This window comes from Pseudopipra pipra, chromosome 22, assembly GCF_036250125.1.
Source record: "Pseudopipra pipra isolate bDixPip1 chromosome 22, bDixPip1.hap1, whole genome shotgun sequence".
NCBI lineage: Eukaryota > Metazoa > Chordata > Aves > Passeriformes > Pipridae > Pseudopipra > Pseudopipra pipra.
The window spans coordinates 3,169,371-3,187,209 of record NC_087570.1 but is presented as its reverse complement, the minus strand read 5'-3'; the positions used below and the strand labels follow the sequence as shown (position 1 = coordinate 3,187,209).

Genomic DNA, 17,839 nt, shown 5'->3' with positions numbered 1-17,839 from the left:
ATTGCTTGGAGAGGATGGACCTTGTGGAATCCTGTGGGAAGGTTGTGCAGCAGTGACACGTCCTTTGGGCTGTGTCCTCCAGGAGTTTCCCGTGGCTGTGCCATCAGCGGTGGCAGAGGTGGGCTCCCCTTGGCTCGGGTGAACAGGAGGGGGCTGGCAGAGAGCATGAGGGCCCAGCAGATGCTGCCTTGGCTCTGCCTTCCCCTGGCCCTGCCAGAGTCCATTTCACACCTGGCGGCTGGAGGAGATTTGGCGAGATCAGTCTCCCGCATTACCCCTGGTAATGACAAAAGCAGACAGCAAAGCTTCAGCAAAGCTGGAATTACTGCTGGCTGAGTCATGTGAAATCTTCCAAGTTTTAAGTGTGGAAATCCAGCCTTTCCCTGGGCTCCTCCTTCCTCTCAGCCTTCCCTTGCCACCCCCATTCTCCCTCCCCTCCTTGCACCTGAAATCTGCTCTGCGGCTGATCCGATAGAGTTTATGGTAATTAAGTGTTATTAAATCCCCTCCCCCCCTCCCTTTTCTTCCTCTAATGACACAGCTGTGGGGGGAAAAAAAAAATCAGTGTTTTTCTAAATCAGGTCTGTGGCATGTGGCTTTGCTCCTTAGACCTTTGGTTAAGAGCATCAGAAGGGAACTGAAACCTTGTGCTTCTGCATCCCTGGGGGAGGTGGCAGGAGCGGTGAGAGAGCAGAGGAGGATGTGGGAATGTGGCCCCTGGGAGTGACTTGGAGGGAAGGGGACCTGGAAGGGATTTCTGCCCACAACTCCCCTGCTTCTGCCAGGGGTGTCTTGCAGGTTTGGGTGCTGGAGGAGGGAGTGGGAGGGAGCAGGTATGGCTTGGCTGTTGTCCAGGGCAGCCTCTCATTTTGGGGTCTGGCTTCTAGGGGTGAGGCACACAGGGGACCCAGCTCCTCATCCCAGCCAGCCTGAAGCAGCCTCTGAACCTGTGATTGCACGGGAAGGCAGTGGTCCCTGAGGTGCAGATGAGTGTCAGTGGGGTAGAGATCCGTGGTTGGAGGTAGAGCCACAAATTGCTGTGCTGGAAGGCTGACCTGAGCTGGAGGGGACTGAGGTCATTTCCCTTCTGCAGAGGAAGAGTGCCTTGGGAGCCAGTGATGCAACCCTTTTGTATTGAAACTTTGTGCAGCTCAGACTATTTTTTAAAATAATAATAATAATATTTATTGTTGTTGCTGTTGTTGTTGCTGTTGTTGTTATTGCTGCTGTTATTGTTGTTATTCCCTCCTATGTTTTGGGGAGAGAGTGGTTTCATTACAACATGCGAAGGTTTCATCCACCAAAATCTGAGCCCTGTGTGCTTGGCTCTGCCATGGGTTTGGTGTCAGACAGCACGTTCACCTCTCATTCTGTGCAAGGCAGAAGCGACCCAATCCCTGAGCTGCTGTGGCAGGGCCACGTTTTACAGCCTCTCTGTCTCTTGGGCTGTTTTTTGTCTGCCACAGACTTACATTTTCTGATAGGCAGCTTTTGTCTCACCTGGGAGAGACCCACAGCTCTTTTCCCAGCAGGATGGCCAGTGCCTGTGTGTTCCTCACAGTGCAAAGCGAGTGGCCTGTGCTCAGAGCCACCACCTTGAACTTGGAACCAGTCTGGCAGCAGAATCACCTGCCGTGGTCCCTGAGGGGACTCTTGTCAGTGAAATGAAGGAGCACAAATCTGGGGCACACGGTGGGGTGGTCTTGTCACTCACTGAACACAGTGGTGGTCTTGTGACTGCAGCGTGGGGGGAGCCCGTCCCTCCCTCCCCCTCTGCCCGCTCAGATTGTTACTGGGAGTTCCTCTCTGAGTAATGAAAAGGCTTTGCCTGTGGGGAAGATCCGAGATAAAACAGTGTTAGAGCAGCCAAGGCGGGGAGAGTGGTAATTACTCTGATTTGTGCTTACAGTAAACAGAAAAGCCTCTGCGGTTTTCTCTCCCTGACTGCCAGACCGGGATCCCTCCTGCCCCAGGAGCAGGCAGGGCCTTCCTCAAAGCACCTCCCTCCTCCTGGGCTCTGCAGTCGTTCCGGGAAGATGGACAGGGAGGCATCCTCGGTGTGATTTTAATGGCCTCAGGGTGCTCAGCCACATGTACAGATGTGAAACAACCTGCTCCTGAGACTTCCCCCCCCTGCCCCCAGAGCTGGGCAGGTGGATGTCATCACTGCCAGCATCACCTCCTGCTCTGGGTGATGAGCATCTCTCACGTTTTTGTGTCCTCGTGGGTGTTTAGGAAGGTGGGGGAAAGAGGTGCATGTCTGGCCAGGTACGAGCTGAAAAAAGAACTCATGTCCCCTGAGATGAAAGGGTGAGAACTCAGTGAACTCTTCCATCCTCCCTGTCCCCTCTGCCACACTGGGGGTAACAGAGCTTGCTGGCAATTTTGTGTTATTACCATGCAGTGCTTGGTGCTTTAGGAGGAAGAAGAAAATACAGCTGTTGAGTTTTTTGGGTGATGGGGGCTTGGGTGATGGGGGCTTTTCTGTGTGTAAGTGTAGCCATGTTTGGGGGTTTAGGAGGTTGTTAGGTTGACCACATAAAATGGTACATCTCGAGCACAAGGACACCTGATTTGGCAGCTTGGTACATCAGGCTCAGTGGGAACACTAGAGACTTGTGGGAATTTGTGCTAATATCCCTCTAACCCCCCTATCTCTTTCTTTTTGCACTGTCCCTATAGTTATGTGATTTTCCACTGTATTTTTCTCCGGGGAAAAAAAAAAAAAAAGACCCAAATCTTTCTGCTCTTCAGAAAACTCCCACACGCCTCTGCTGGAGGACTCGGTGACTCAGATGACCCCGGAGGAGCACTACAGACGCATGATGTCAGCACTGAACGAGCATGGCACCTTTGAAGAGCAGCAGCAGCAACGTCTCTACCAGCTGGCCAACAGCATGGCAGTGCCCAGCCACGGAGGTACAGGATCTGCAGAGGGGAGGAGGGGCTCGTGGTGCCTTTCGGGATAACTCTGTAAAGGTTCCTAATCCCCCCTGTGTGCATCTGAGGGGGATTGATGGGCTGCAGTGCTGTCTGTTTATCATGCAGCAAATACAAGTGGTGCTAAAAAGTGTCCTAGAGACCCTTTTCTCCCACCATCTCCGTGGGGACATCTCCCCTCAACCATCTGTAAGTGCCAGTTCCTTCTGGAGCTCTCTATGGGGATACGCTTTTCTTTACTGGAATAGATTCACTACAGTATCACTACTGTGTATTTTGCAGTGGTGGTGAGAGGGGTCCTTCCTTTGTTTCAAGAGTTTGTGTCAATGTGAATGTTCAGGATCTCTGCTGTAAGGCTTTATTTGTTGTCACAGTGTGGAGCAAGGGGGGTGAGCAAGTTGGGATAACACAGCAGGGGTGTGAGATGTAGGCAGTGGCAGACACTCCTGCCCTGTAGTGATGGAAATGGCAAGAGGATGTTGCTGCCTTCTCCTGGGGGCTGGAGTGGTGCCCGGAGGGGATAAGTGTCCTGCAGTGCTGGGATCTAAGAGGTGCAGTGTGAGTTGAAGGATTGCTGGTCTGTTTTCCCTGGGCTGTGGAAGGAGCTGGCTGGATCCAGCGTGTCCTGCGCTGTGCCTAAAGGGGGCACCAGGCAGTTACAGGATCTGCCCTGGATCCACTTGGCAGGATGCAGGATCCACAAGCGTTCCCTCCACGGGTTCCTCAGCCCACCTCACCTTCCCTCGGGTGAGCTGAAACTGCTGCCACTGGCTCAGCTTCACCCTGAGCAAAGCCATGCCTTGTACCGAGTCCCGCGCTGCAGGAGCCAGGAGTGGGGGAAGTAACTCAGCTCTCTGGATCAGGCAAAGCCAGGGAGATGGAAAAGGTGATGCTGTTCCAGTCGTGGAGGCAGAGGGTTGGAGCATCACTGAAAAGCAGGGCTGTGCAAGGATCTGTCCCTCTGCTGCTTCCTGCCCGAGGTGTGGAGGGCTCACACGGGGAGCCGGGGGAGGAGCACAAGCAGCATCAGCAAAGCATCCAGCAAGAGCTGGAGGAGAATCTCTGGTCTCTGAGTGTAAATCCCCGGGGCTCCTTGTTAGGTTAATGAAGAGGCTGTCTTCTTTTCCACTCTGTTTGATTTGATTGGCTTCTCTGGGGGCAGGAAGGCGATTCCCTTCGCTGTGGAGTAAGGATTTGCTTATCAGCAAAGGCACGGCACAAACCTGTGCTGAGGCACGGCCCGGTGAACATGGCACACGCTCTGTGTGTGGTGTTGAGCTGTCCCAGGCATTTTCAGAGCTGCAGGGCTCCTGCAAACACAGGGATACGGGGCCCTAGGGCTGAAGTTTCACATGTACATGTGATGAACACAGAGGAGAGGACAGCGTGTAACACTGTGCACAAAAGGGTGACACACTCCTATGCCCAGGTTGAATATTTAACCAAGTAATTCAGATCTAGACCATGTAGAATACACATGTAGACCATGCTGAATACAACAGAGCAAATACACAGCTCAAAATGTGTTGTGTGCACGAGTGTTGTGACAGACAGTCACGACAGACCACCCAACCTGGCACTGGATGGCTGCTGGACTCATGGACGTGTCCATCCCACCAGCATGTGCTGCAGAACTTCTCTCCCTTATAAGAAGCAGAGTAGTTCATTACATTAAGAGCCTGACGTATTTTTATGATTATGATTAAATTGTCTCAGCAGCATTTGTTAGGTGAGGGGGTCACCCTGGGGTTTTGGGTGGGCAGGGGGAGAAGAGGCGCCTGCATGGACAGACTCCCTCGTGGAACACTGACGAGACAAAACTTGGTGTATTTTTGGGTTGTCTCCACACCACAGGGCCCTGGCTGGGCTATAAATTATTAGTGCCAGTACAAAGCGCAGTTTATCTGCGGGCTCACATGGAGGCACCAATAACATTAATAATTTAAAAAATGTTAATAATTTAGAAATCTTTTTTTTTTTTTAATTGCTTTTCAGCCCCCCCCTCCCCTCCCAGCACCCCCCTCCCTCCTCCGCCCCCGTTCTCCCAGTGGCATTCATCCCACATTCTGAATTCAGTCTGTCTCCGTGCCTGGAACCTCCATCCGCCAGCGTCCCACTGTCAATCAATCTGATTTCCCAACTGTCAGAGTGCAGGATTGTAAATAACAGATCCTGGGGGAGAGGGGGGGGGGTCTGGGCAAGGGGGTAGGGGCGCAGGGGAGGGGAGGAGGGGGGAGAAAGCAGCGAGGAGAGGGTGGGTGTGCAGGGGGTTGTTGCGGTCATTCAGGATCAATGCAGCTCCTGGAACTGGCTGCACGCCAGACTTCTAAATTACAGGCGCTGTGGCGCTGAGGAGTGACCTGGGTTTTTCAGATAATTAATTTATAAACGTTTCGAGGTGCACGGCCCCTGGCTCGGCGAATTCTCTGGGCCTTTTTACGTGATCCAGTGGGGTTTGGTGTTCCTTACATACCCCTGCAGCTCAGAAGCGTCATTTTAAGGTTTGTCCCCTCAGCTGGGGGTGTGGGGACAGGGACTGTGAGTGTGGCTGGAAATTCAGGCACCGGTGCCCTCCTTACTGCCAGCAAAAACAGCAGCTGTGTAAGTGTTTCCACCCCACCACGGGGCTTCAGCCCTGACCATCACCAAAATGTTGGATGATGTGACTGAGGAAGCTCAGGCTGGGCTAATAGGGATGTGGGTATCTGGGATTTCCAGAACTGAAGGAAAACAGCATGGTGGTATAAAGGAAGGCAAGGAAATTGGAAGTCTATCATCACCAGGGTCGTGCATTGTTCTTATAGTAAACTGGCTTTACAAATCCATCGTGGGAAGAGGATGGACGTGTGGAGGGCTTTGCAATCTCAGTGTGCAAGCTGATCCTGCCCAGGGTGTGTTCACTGAGATAAATCTCCCTCTCCTCCTCTCCCCAGCTGTGTTTTGGTTTCCTTTTGCAGCCTGGTGCACAGTGAGCACGTGAGGGAGGTCTCCTCCAAGTGTGCTCTTGTGCATCTGAGTTTCTTGTGTGCCATGTGAATGGCAGCAGAGGTTTTGGTGTGGGGTGTAAGTTGTGTATGGAGTGTTTTTATATAGATACAGGGACTAAGGGGCTCCTAATGCTTACCTGGGAGAGAGGAGCACTCTGGAAAAGCCTCTGTCAGTGCGACTGGTATGGGTGTCCATGTCACAAGTCCTTGTTCCCTGAGCAGCAGCACATCAGCTGTACCTGCATCACCTGCTCCTCCTTGGGGCTCTCTGTGATCCCCTTTAGTGGTGCTTGAGGTGACTGTGGCCGTGCCTGCACTGTCCATCACACAGCCCCTGTGTGACACCCGCCCTGGAGAGACTGTACAGGTGTATAACCTGTCACTGCACACGTGTCACAGGTAGGGTGACACAGGTCACAGGTTCTGCAGTGGTACCAGGGCAGCACAGGTTTAATGAGGGGTGCATTTCTGACCTGCAGCTGATGTCTGATGGAAGTGTTGTGCCTAAGGCTGGGAGGGGCCCCTCCTGTACCCCATCCTCCTCTGCCCTGTGGCCAGGCCCTTCCCGTTCCTACAGCAGAGCTGTGCCAGGCAGGTACAGACCTTGCAGGGCCAGCCTTCACCCCTTGCCCAGGTGAGGCCACAGCATCCCCCAGGATGTGGGGGGCTGACTGAGGGGGGGCACCATGCTTGGGAAAACAGCCCTGGGTGCTCAGACCGCTGCCAGGCTGTCCCTGGGAGCAGGGGTGGGTGTTCCCCGGGCAGGTGAACGACGGGAGTCAGGTGTGGATTTAAGAGACTACTTGGGGAAGTGACCCCCTGTTCCCTGCGTTCAGCAGCAGCTGGAGCTGCTGGGCTGTGGTTTCGGGGGGGTGATGCTGTCCCGACCGGGGCAGAGCACACGCAGCAAACGCTGCGGCCCCCGGGGGAGCCCCCATAACCTCGGCGGAGCCCAGCGGGGGCGGAGGGGGCGCGGAGGGGGCACGGCGGGGCCGGGGCAGGTGCCACCACGGCTCCGCTCGGGACCGACCGGGAGGCTCCGCGCCCGCGGAGAGGGGGCAGACGGCAGTTTGGGGAGATCCTCCCTCTCCTTTTGCTCTCCCCGCATCCATCCATCCCTCCTTCCATCCTTCCCTCCCTTTCCCCCCCCTTCTTCCCTCCCTCCTTCCCTCCGGCAGGAAGGCAATTAAACAGCAAATCCACCCCCCCTCCCTCCTTCCCTCCCTCCCGTAGTTGCACAATTTCCTCCGCTGCCAAACTCCCTCGGCGGCGGAGGCGGATCCCGCCAAGAGCAGCCCGAGCCCGCTCCGCCGTGTGAGTACCGGGGCAGCCCGGGCAGCCTCTCCCGGAGCCCCGGAGCCGCGGGGATGGGCGGCGGGGGGGCAGCTGTCGCCCGAGGGGCTGCGGGCACGGCCGGGAGCAGCCCCGGGGCAGCGCTGTCGCCCGCGGGGAGCCCGGAGCATCCCCGGAGCAGCCCCCGCGGCGGGGACGGGAGGGCAGCGGGTGTTTTCTGTCCGTCCATCCGCGGGGCTGGGGGGAGGGAGGGGCTGTGCGGGGGTCGATGCCGGGCAAGCAGCTCATCCCTTCCCTCCTGTCCCAGATCTCCTGCGGGCGCGGCAAGAGGTGGCAGCGGCGGCGGCGGCGCGGAACCCCGGCGCGATGGAAGCGCACATCCCCTCGGCCAGCAACTCTTCCAGCCAGCGGAGGAAGCAGGGCCTCCCCCAGCACAGGGACACCCACTTCCCCGAGAGGTACCGCGGGCACGGGTCACCCCCCGCCCCGGGGCGGGGTTTGGTGCGGGGCGGGGGGGCTTCGCGCCGGTGGCACCCTCGGGAAAGCCTGGAAAGGCTGGTACGGGTGTCCTGGGGGTGCGGGAGGGGAGGGAGTGCCTGGGTCAAGCGTCGGAACGGGCTGCCCCGGGGAGGTGGTGGAGTCACCATCCCTGGAAGTGTTCGAAAAACTTGTGGATGTGGCGCCTCGGGGACGTGGTTTAGTGGTGAACAGGGAGGTGTCAGGTTGATAGTTGGACTCAGCTATCTCGGAGGGCTTTTCCAACCTTAAGGGTTGTGTTACTCTGTGCAGTGCCCAGGGGTTGGGCAGGGCTGGTTTGCCCAGGTGAGGTGTGAGTGTCTCCCCTGGGTGTTGTGCAGGTGCAGAAGTTGGTGGGGGGTGTTCTGTCCCATGCTGGGGTGTCTGTATGGAAAAGGGAGTGATCTGTGCTTGGGCACATGTGCATCCACATCCAGGTGAGTGACTGTCTGGCTGGAATGATCCCAATCCTGCCCTGGATCTCCAGGGCAGATGCCACTTCAACCTGTTCTTTGGCCAAAAGCAAGTTTAGGTGTTTAACTTTGCATTTTGCAGCATCTCCAGACGAGGGGAGAGAACAAATGCTCTAGGATGGAGTAGAAAGAGAAGTTTTCTTTTTCACAGAAAAGAGGCACAGCTTGCCTTTACCACTGCTAGGAGTGCTGGAAAGCTGATATTCCCCTGCCCTCCCTTCCCCCCCCCCCCCCCAGGAAATTCTAGCTCGTTTATCTTGCTCTGTGCCACGAGCCATTCCCTCAGCAATCAAGAACATCAGAGGGAAATTAAATTAAAGCTGCGTGCGTTTCTGACAGGGATAGCAGAGGCGGGAAAGGGCCACGGGGATGCAAAGGCTTTGGATATCACGGGACAAGCCGTGAAAGGCTCTGGTATTCAGACTTTTTTTGGCTTTCATGAGGGGGTGGGTGCAGAGCAGGCTGCAGCATCACTTCTGTAGCACGTGTACGTACGTGTTGAGTCCAGAGTTTTCCACCCCCCCGTATTTATAGCCTTGGAGATCCTTCTTTTTTTTTTTTTTTTCCTTCTCGTTTTTCCTTCTCTCCAACCAAGTGCCTCTGCAATGTGTAGGGGCTGGGCAGACCTGGTAAACCTTTTCTCCTGCGGGGTGTACTTTGGCTAACCCGCCTCATAAAACGCAGCCCGATCCGTGCGGGTTGCAGGCGGACCTGTGAGGAATGCAGGGATCCACGGGTCTCAGTGCAGCCAGTCAGCAGGAACGTTCCTCCAGAGCTGTGTGGCCTGGAGAGGTGCCAGGCCAGCCGGAGGCCTGGCTGGAAAGGCATGTACGGGAAGGGTGGAGGCTTCTAACGGGGAGGTGCTGCTCGCAGGAGGGGCAAACCGAAAATGGGTTCGATCTGGATCAGACCCAGGGGTTGACACGGCCAGGCAGGTGCTGGAGGTGATGGAGCTGGGCTAGGCCAGGAAATTTGGTTTGGGAAAAAGGGGGGAGAAGTTGCTCACTAGCTCAGGGGACAGAGACTGAAGGCCAGGAGTTGACTGTTGGAACAAACCACCACTTTTCATCTTGATTCGATTCTCCAAGTAGTCCCGTGAGTAGTTGCATTGGTGTGGGAGCGAAATCCTGGCGAGCTGAGGAGGGGGAAGGAACACACAGGGGCACAACTGCCTTTGATGTTGAGAGAAACACCTGTGGGACCTTGGAACAGGGCTGCAGGAGTCACTCAGTGTCTCAGTGTCCCTTGTGGCTCGGTGACAGTGGTTCTCATCTCGAAAGCAGGTTGTATTTTGGCATTTGGGAAGGCCTTTGAGTGGCTCAGTTGCAAGAGCAGTGTAATGTGGTAAGGTTGTGGGGAGCAAGGATATTTGCACCCACTTGTAAAGGTCTGGTTATTTGGCTGTGAGCAAGACCAGCCTGTGGCTGTGTTGGTGGGCACGAAAGAAAGAAGCTGGTTTTTGTTTTTGTGGTCTCGTTTCTGTCCAAGAGCCTGCAGGCTGAAATAAGGCTCACAGCAGGTTATCAGCCCTGCTTTTGTTTTCCCCCAGTGCTCCCAGCTCCGACTGTGTGTCCGGGACCTGCTCTTATTCCTGGGCAAAGTCATTCTCCAAGGAGCTTTGAGACAAACTATGTTGAAACATCCCCATGGTGGGCCTGGCTTGGCACATCCTGTGCTCCCTTCCTCTGCCATCCCAAGACATGGCAAGACCAGGCTGTCTGTGTTTTCTGCAGCCATCTGCTCCCCCAGGGAGGGTGTGGTGAGGTCCTTTGTGGCCAACCTCCTCGGCCAGGCTCTTAGGTGTAATGATCCTTGGTTAGCAGAGCTGGGGAGACCTGCTGGGAAATGGGAAGCTACAGCTGTCCCCGTGGTCATGACTTGGTAAGTCTGCTTGGTATGGTTTGTGGATGGCCCCATCCCTTGAAATGTCCAAGGCCAAGCTGGGTGGAGCTCTGAGCAACCTGCTCTAGTGCATGGGAAGGTGTCCCTGCCCGTGGCAGGGGATTGGAACTACGTGATTTTTAAGATCCTTTCCAACCCAAACCATTCTCTGATTAGTGCACAATGTCGTTACTTCTCCCCAGAGCTCTGCAGCCACCTGAGTATCACTGAGGGTCCACTTGCATCCCTCTGCTCCCACCCAGACGTGACCTGTTTGGAGCTGTCCTGTGCAAATTGTTCCTGGCTGTTTAGCCAGAACACCAGGGGTGGTTTTGGGAATACCAGGAGAAACTGTGGCTGTGCGTTGTAAAGCAGTGAAGTTCTGCGTGGGGTAACTTCTCCCTTCCATTTCCTGTTACCCTTGGGTTTTGTACTTGGCTGCCATGGTCTTTGTCAACAGGGTAAATCACAGCAGCCTCTGTGCACCTTTGTTAGGAAGGTACAGAATTTTCCAGAGGTTCAGGTGGGCACTGACAGAGGAGAAGGCAGTGGAGGGAGCTGCTTCAGGTTCGTAGGCAAACTGTAGGTAGATTTACAGCATCTCCTTTCCCAGGAGCAGAAGTAATAACACATGATGCAGGGGGATGTGAACTGTTTGGCATGGTGTTAAAATTCCATTTCAGCTTCCTATCGGGAGATCTGTGGGGATCAGGTCAGCTCTCAGGTGCAGCAGCTTTGTGGGTAAGAATAATTAGTCACTTCAACCATTATGTGTGGCAAAGCAAAGGGGCTGAAACCCACAGTGGTGACCCAGTTTTATTTATCAGGGCTGCACTGATGTTTTTGCAAAGACAGGAATGCAGAGAACTTGCCTGATAATGAGAACTACACCATACAGCTTTCCTGTTTCCAGGGGTGAGGGTGGGTCTGAGACAGGGAACAATTGGGAAGATGGGTGTGTTCAGACATTCATCAACTAATTATCACCCATTTTTGCTGGTCAGAAACAGGCTGGAAGGTTTAATGACACTAAGGACAAGGCAGGCAGGTGAGTAGTGGCTTTGAGGGGATGATACACTCATGTACACACAAACACGTGGATATGGATTTTCTTGGACCAGGCTCCAAGGTCCCTTTAGTGGCTTGGGGGCCCCTTCACCTCTTTGGTCCATCTGTCGGAAAGAGTCAGTAAAACTGAGACATCTTGCCAAAAGTAGACTCAAGCCACAGGCTGGAGAATCCATTTGGTTTCATGGTTTTGGTTTCCTAGATCCTTCCTCGATTGATTCAGGCTTGGATTACGGAGTGCCAGGGCCTGGTGGTTTGTCTGAGAGGATTGTTGAGTTCAGCTTTATAAAAAGACTTGGAAGAGGAAAGGGCACAACTAAAAGGTGCCACTGTAACTGCTCCAGCCTGGAGCACTTCCCATCTCCAGACATCCTGCAAAAATGGCAGGTGTCTGTGCCCTGCAGAGTTTTCTTGGATCCCACCCCCTGGATCCTGCCTCCAGGCTTTGTTGGCAGCGTGCTTGGTTTTGCTGGGGTCGTTTAGCCTGGCATGTTCTCACCCAAGGTGTTCATCTCTGTGCTTCTCTCCCAGCAGGCTGGTGTACCTGGAGCCTGGGGAACAACTTGTGTTCTCCCCCCTTCAGGAAAACCTTTCATGCCCTGCAAACAGAAGGGACTGGCCGGGAGCTCGGGCGAGGTTGGCTGAGCTGGTGGACAGTGTGACCAGTGGGGTGAAGCTTGTTGGCTGAATATGAAGCATCAGTTCTGTGTTAGGAGTTGTGAGGAGCTTGTTCTCGTGCCTGCAGTGTGTAGTGTGGGGGTCTGGGGGGGACCTGCCCCTCTCTCAGGAGGGGAGAAGGCAGAGCCTGGTCAGAGGAGGGGCAGGAGTTGAGGCAGGTCCTTGGTACAAGCCCTCAGCTGGCTCTGGGGCTGTCTGCAACCAGCATTAGGGACACAGTTCATCCTCCAGGACCACAGGCAGTTCCAGGGGAAGGCAGGAGGAATGCCAAGGAACAAGAAATGCTGCCTGCCTGAGGTGCCATCAGCATCCTCATCTCCGGGGTCCTGGGAAGCCGAGCCCTTTGGCTGGAGTGTTCTGGGAATGGGAGCCACAGAGTCTCAGAGAGGCTCTCACTGCCCTTCCCTTGCAGAGCTGACAGACATTGTGCATCAGCCAGAGGCTTTCTCTGAGCAGAGATGTGCCCAAAATACCCAGCAAGGATTTTTGGATGGAGTTCTTTCCATCTGCTGTTGCTACGATTTGTTCTTTCACCACCTAATTCCTCCCCCCTGTTTTTTTGGAGGCTTTCCTTTTCACTGCTGGCTCCTTGGGCACATCCTCCTGTGCTCTCTGGGCGCTGTCTCTCTCCCCCTCTTACCCACCCCCCAGCCTTGCGTCCCCCTCTCTGCTCTGAATATTCTGATTTTCTGATTTTTGCACTGGAGGGATCCTCGGCAGATCCCAGCTGGCTGAATGTTATGCAGAGCAAAGGCCCAAAGAGCTTGACCCGATTTAACTAATTTGGTTTTAGCACCAGTTTGGATTTTGAGGGGGCGATTTCCCCGGGCAGCACAAACCAGGCCCATCTCCCTGTGTCCAGGCCTCGTTGCTGCCCTAGAAGGGCAGCTCCAGTGCATGTCTTTTCCTGCCTGGAAATCCCAAACACCATTTTTAGAAAGCCCTTTCATTTTATTTATTTTCCCTTCCTGGCACAGTGTCTGGGGATGGCAGAGCAGCGAGGAGCTGTGTGCTGCCTGCCTATTACCTCGGGTTTAAAGTGTCTCTTCCTATCAAATGCAGAGCAGGAGAAAGCAGAGCTTTCATGCATTCTCTTTTTTTTTTTTTTTTTTCCCCTTCTTCCATCCGTTCTAAATTTATTTCCATGCCTTGCCGGTTTCAATCTGCATTTTCTGACCCTCTCACATCTCCAGTCACAGCCTGTGCTCCGAGCCTTCCCTCGGAGCTTGGATTGAAGTCAGGGGGGAGCATTGCTCTGGGCTGGGGAGGATATGATGGGGTTAAAGTGAAAGGCTTGGTTTTAACAGTATAATGTGTAACCCCATAATGACTTTAAATATTGATTATTTGAAGGCCATTAGTGCTTATTGTTAAAGAAAAGTCAATACTTTTTAAGCCTTGTGAACCATTTGTCTCCTGTTAAAGGACATATCAAATTTAGCAGCATGCAGTGCAAATCCCCTAATACCCTGCTCACAAGCCTCCAGCTGGCATATTAGGGGGGAAAAAGAAAAGAGGGTGGGGGGAGGAATATGCAGTAACACAGAACTGCTCTCTGCAAGGTAAGGACAAGGCTTATCAGATGTAATTGCCAGGGGCTAAATTCAGGTTCTCAGAATATGGGGCTGTAATTCTGCCCTTTGAGTGGTGGAGGAAGAGGAGGAAGGAATTTAATGGGGGGGGAATTTAATGGGGGGGTTGAAGGCCGGTACATACCTGGGAAAGGATGCAAGGATTAGTGTTGTGCTGCATGTCTGTCTAAAAGCACAGCAGCCTTTGTTAAAGTCTCTGGGGCTTTTTACTCCGGGGTTGCCAGTTCTTTTCCAAGCTGGCTTGGAAGCAATTGGCTGTATCTGCACCAGGCAGCCTGGGAGGGCTTCCCAGCTCCGTGCCAGGACACGACCTGGTGGTACTGCCTCCCTCCTGTGCCAGGTTTCCATGCCAAATACCAGGCAGATGGGCTGGGAGGGAGCAGTGGCAGGCTCCAACAGGTTCTGTGTCCAGAGGGTTGGGTTTGTGGGATGGCAGGAAGCGTCTGTCCACGGTCTCACACGGAGGTGAGATGCTCCTCAGGGCTCTGCAGCAGGAGCTGTGGAGCATCAGGATGCCTGCAGGGAGAAGAGTTGCTCGTTCCCTAAATATTTATGAGCGTGCCTGCTCGATTTTTGAGTTCTCTGCTGCTGGGGATTGATGCCGAGTGTCAAGGGGGACAGCAGGAGGGGTGCAATGACCCCTTCGTGTTGGGCCATCTGCAGCCTCCCTTCTCTGACTTCAGGCCAGGCTCCAGGGGTGTGGTGTGGGACCTCGGGCTGCTCCTGTTCCTTTGGCCTCACCAGCAGTGCTTCCCTGTGTGTGTGTTTGGTGGGGAGCTCCAGGGCTGCTGAGGGGACAGCGCCGGGGTCTCCGTGTGCTGCTGTGTCAGGCAGGCACGGTGACAGCGTGTGTGAATGCGCCTCCCTGAATTTTCCAAGCCTTTGGACTCATCCCCAGCGCGTGTTGGCGTGTGTGGAACAGAGGCAGCACCTGACTTCTCAGTCTGAAGTCGCTCCTGCTGTGCTCAGCCCCGTTCCTGCCGCTGGGATTGGGGCCGGGAGCTTTGTCCCTTTGCTGCATCCCCTTTCCCAACCAGGCACTCCTCACTGGCCAGCCCAAACCAGGAGCTGATCCCAGGCCCCAGAAGGCAGGGATGCTCCGAGGAGAGGACAGAGGGAACGAACTGCAGAGAGTCTCGAGCAGATGCGAATTCCTTAGGGATCAAAGTTATGCCCATTAGCACAACATTAAAGCATAAAAATAACCTGATAAACACCGGGCTGCCACCGAAGGGAGAACCTTCTATTTTCCGGTGCCCTGTCCTTATCCCTATCAAACACTCCGCTTTCCTGGGCACAGATTCTGTGTTCTCGGCCAAAATCAAGAAGCTCCTTTGTTTTTAGAGTCCCCTTCAGGCTGCCACCACTTGGGGCTTCGGGACCTCCTGCAGGATATCCCCCTTTCCCGCACTATGGACGAGGCGAGGCTGCTCGCCCGGCCACGGAACGGTTAAAGAAAAAAAAAAAAAAAAGCGACTTGATTTCCCTAAATTGCTTCTTATAAAACGAACAGCACGTCTGCCCGGGCTCGTCTCCCCGTGATTACAGCTAATTACGATCGAGCGGACACCTCGGAGCCCCCGTCACGCCGCTTTAATTGTCCGTTATTCATCTGCGGGCTGTCCGGGGTGGCAAAAGCACTTGGCAGCCGCGGCGACCGGGGGGCCTCGGCTAATTGTGAGGCCTCGGGGATTAGGGCAGGTGATTACACACTTCATGGTGTAATTACATAAGCATCGCTTGGCTGCTGCCCCGGCTCGGAGCCGAAGGTCACGCGCTGCGTTACCTGAGATTAATTGGAGCTGCCAGCGGAGTGCGAGGTGCTGGCGGAGCGGTTATACGATTAGCATTAACATTTCAACAGCGACCGATCGATCCGTGGCTCTCCTCCAGACACAGCGAGCTGTGCAATTAGTTTAGAGGAGAGCTAGGGGAGGGAAGGAGGAGGAGGAGGAGGGAAGGAGAGCGGCGGAGGCAGCCAGGGGAGAAGAGGGAGGCAGAAGATGGGGTGAGCGAGAAGGAGGAATTTTGGAGGGGGGATCTCAGCCGTGGATCAGCGTTTTGTAGTGGCTGGTGCATAGACTGGGGATAAAACCACACTAGGAAGATCTCTGCTTGCCCACCTCGCCCCCAAAGAGTCCTTATCTGTTTTTTCACGGTGTTAATTCCTTCCCCCCCCCCCCCAAACCGCATGGGACAGCTGGGGGTCCTCCTCCCACCCTCCCGTGTCATCCCCCCCCCTCTGAAATGGGCAGCGTGGTTGTGCGTGTGGTCTGTTTGATGCAAAGTCACAGGCACCTTCTGGCCCCCTTTCTCGTGCCCTCCAGTCTCTCCCGAAGCAGATTTTACAGGGAGATACCGTAAAATGAAAATAAACGGCACAGCACTTGGCTTTGCCTCTGGATGCCCTGGTGAAGGTAATAATGTTGTAAGTGGCCATCAAAAGGAATTAAGAGACGTGCAGCCGGAAAGCAGATTTGCTTGCAGGCTCCCAGGGCAGATTTGACTAATGGAAGAGACCTTGGCTCTTACTCCCTTCCTGCCTGTTTTTTTTTCTTTTTTTTTTTTTTTTTTTGCCTTTCCCCCCTGCTGCAAGCAAGTGCTACCTGCCTTGCTTCCAGGCATTGTCCTCTTCCCACCACTCAAACCTGCCTCCTCCAGCTGACTTACCACCTGGCATCTGCTCTGCCCATTCTGTCCAGCATCACCCACCCCTTCTCCAGCAGGACACCTTCCCACTGGCCCCGTGGCACTTTCACATCCCTCTCTCCATCTCTCCTGTCTGTCTTTCTCTGCCTGACTCCCAGCTCTTCTCTCCAGAATTAAAGACCACCCCTTGTCCCAGCTAGGACAGGGATTTTCTGCAGGGCGTGCCGGTGTTTCCTACAGATTTTTCTGGAACCCCTCTCCAGCTCCCAAAACACAATATACCTTTTCAGTTGTCGGTAGATGAGATAGAAACCCAGGCTTGATAAAGGGAGAGGCAGATGCAGAATCTGCAGCTGTGCCTTTGCTAGCCCTGGGCAGCCAAAATCCCTTTCAGCCCATCTGAAAGACCACAGAGGCAAAGGTGGGAAGTATGTGTGACCCATGGAGTCCTGACTGCTTTCTTCCCCTTTTGATTCTGCTTCTTTTGGTTTCTTTCTCTGCATTTTAGAAGCTCTGCGTATCAGAATTAGCCTCTGGCTCAGAGTGCAGGTCACCTGCAGCCAGGATGTTCCTTCCTGAGCCGGGGCCCTTTTGGATGGAGCCTCCAGGTTTTCAACGTGAACTTATTTTCTGATTTCTGCAGGGAGATCTCCCACCCACCGCCTCTGCTCTCGCCCCAGAACGCTCCCCACATTGCCCTGGGGCCCCACTTGAGACCTCCCTTCCTCGGGGTGCCTTCGGCGCTGTGCCAGACGCCAGGTGAGTGCACAGGTAATGCTTGTGGGCAGCCAGGGCGGGCTGGGACAAACTGTCCTCCACCCAAACAGCCCAGCCACACTTTCTGTGTCTCCCCCTGACTGCTGTGCTGACTTCACCCTGGTTTTGCAGCAATAGCAGCAGTTGCCTTGGCTACTCTTTCCTTTAGTCCCCACCAGCCTCCCTGGTGTTTCAACCCGCGGGCTCTAGAGCAGAAAGCAGCACTCAGTTGCCCTTTTCTTTCTGAGCTAGCCCTCTGGAGAGCTGAGGTAGCAAAGAGTCAGTGCTGAGATGAGTGAGCCCACGGTGCTGTTCTCCCTGTCCCCAGGTTACGGGTTCCTCCAGCCGGCACAAGCGGAGATGTTTGCACGGCAGCAGGAGATGCTACGAAAGCAAAACCTGGCCAGGTAAGTGTGGGAGAGGGATGGATTTTTCCTTCCCTTTTCCAGCAGCAGCAGGCAGAGTAAGGTGGGGTGCTGTGTGGGGTGAGCTGTGCCCGGGTGACAGAGCAGTGTCCAGCTGAGACCAGTGGAAACAGCATGTGGGTGTGGAGGGAACACTTTGATGAGTACAAATCCCACCCGTGCGACTGGAGCACAGATAAAGTGGGACTGACACACAAAATCCTCCCAGAAGGAAGAAAAGGCATGTTCATCCTGTGATTTTGGATCTTGTCCCATGGAATGCACCATTAATGTCATAAGGCCAACCCAAATATTCTCTTCACAAATAAGATTGGCAGCATCACGTTATTTAACATGATGTTAAGCCCAGCCCAAGACATGAAAGTAGCAAGTCCTAATACAGGTCATTGCTGCACTGTGATGATCCCACATTGTAGAGGAAAGTCCAAGCAAAAAGTCTGGCACTCTGTGACAGGACATTTAAAAATAACTCCATTTGGAAAGGGATCTGGTTTGGAGTATTTTTGCACTTACTGCACATTTGTTCACTAGATCAGAACCTGCAGTGGAGGGAGAAAAAACTACCAGAAGAAAATTCACAC

The 17,839-nt window shown here is 54.3% G+C and overlaps 1 protein-coding gene across 5 annotated transcripts in view; it reads left to right on the top strand.

The window, feature by feature from the left end:
- Positions 1–17,839, top strand: part of SAMD11 (sterile alpha motif domain containing 11) — a 116,518-nt gene that overhangs the window by 81,850 nt on the left and 16,829 nt on the right. For all 5 annotated transcript variants that reach the window (XM_064678481.1, XM_064678480.1, XM_064678484.1 and 2 more), the window contains 4 exons: positions 2,755–2,919; positions 7,528–7,678; positions 16,721–16,836; positions 17,162–17,240. In XM_064678481.1, coding sequence (XP_064534551.1) covers positions 2,755–2,919; positions 7,528–7,678; positions 16,721–16,836; positions 17,162–17,240 — 511 coding nt within the window. The remainder of the gene's footprint in view (positions 1–2,754; positions 2,920–7,527; positions 7,679–16,720; positions 16,837–17,161; positions 17,241–17,839) is intronic.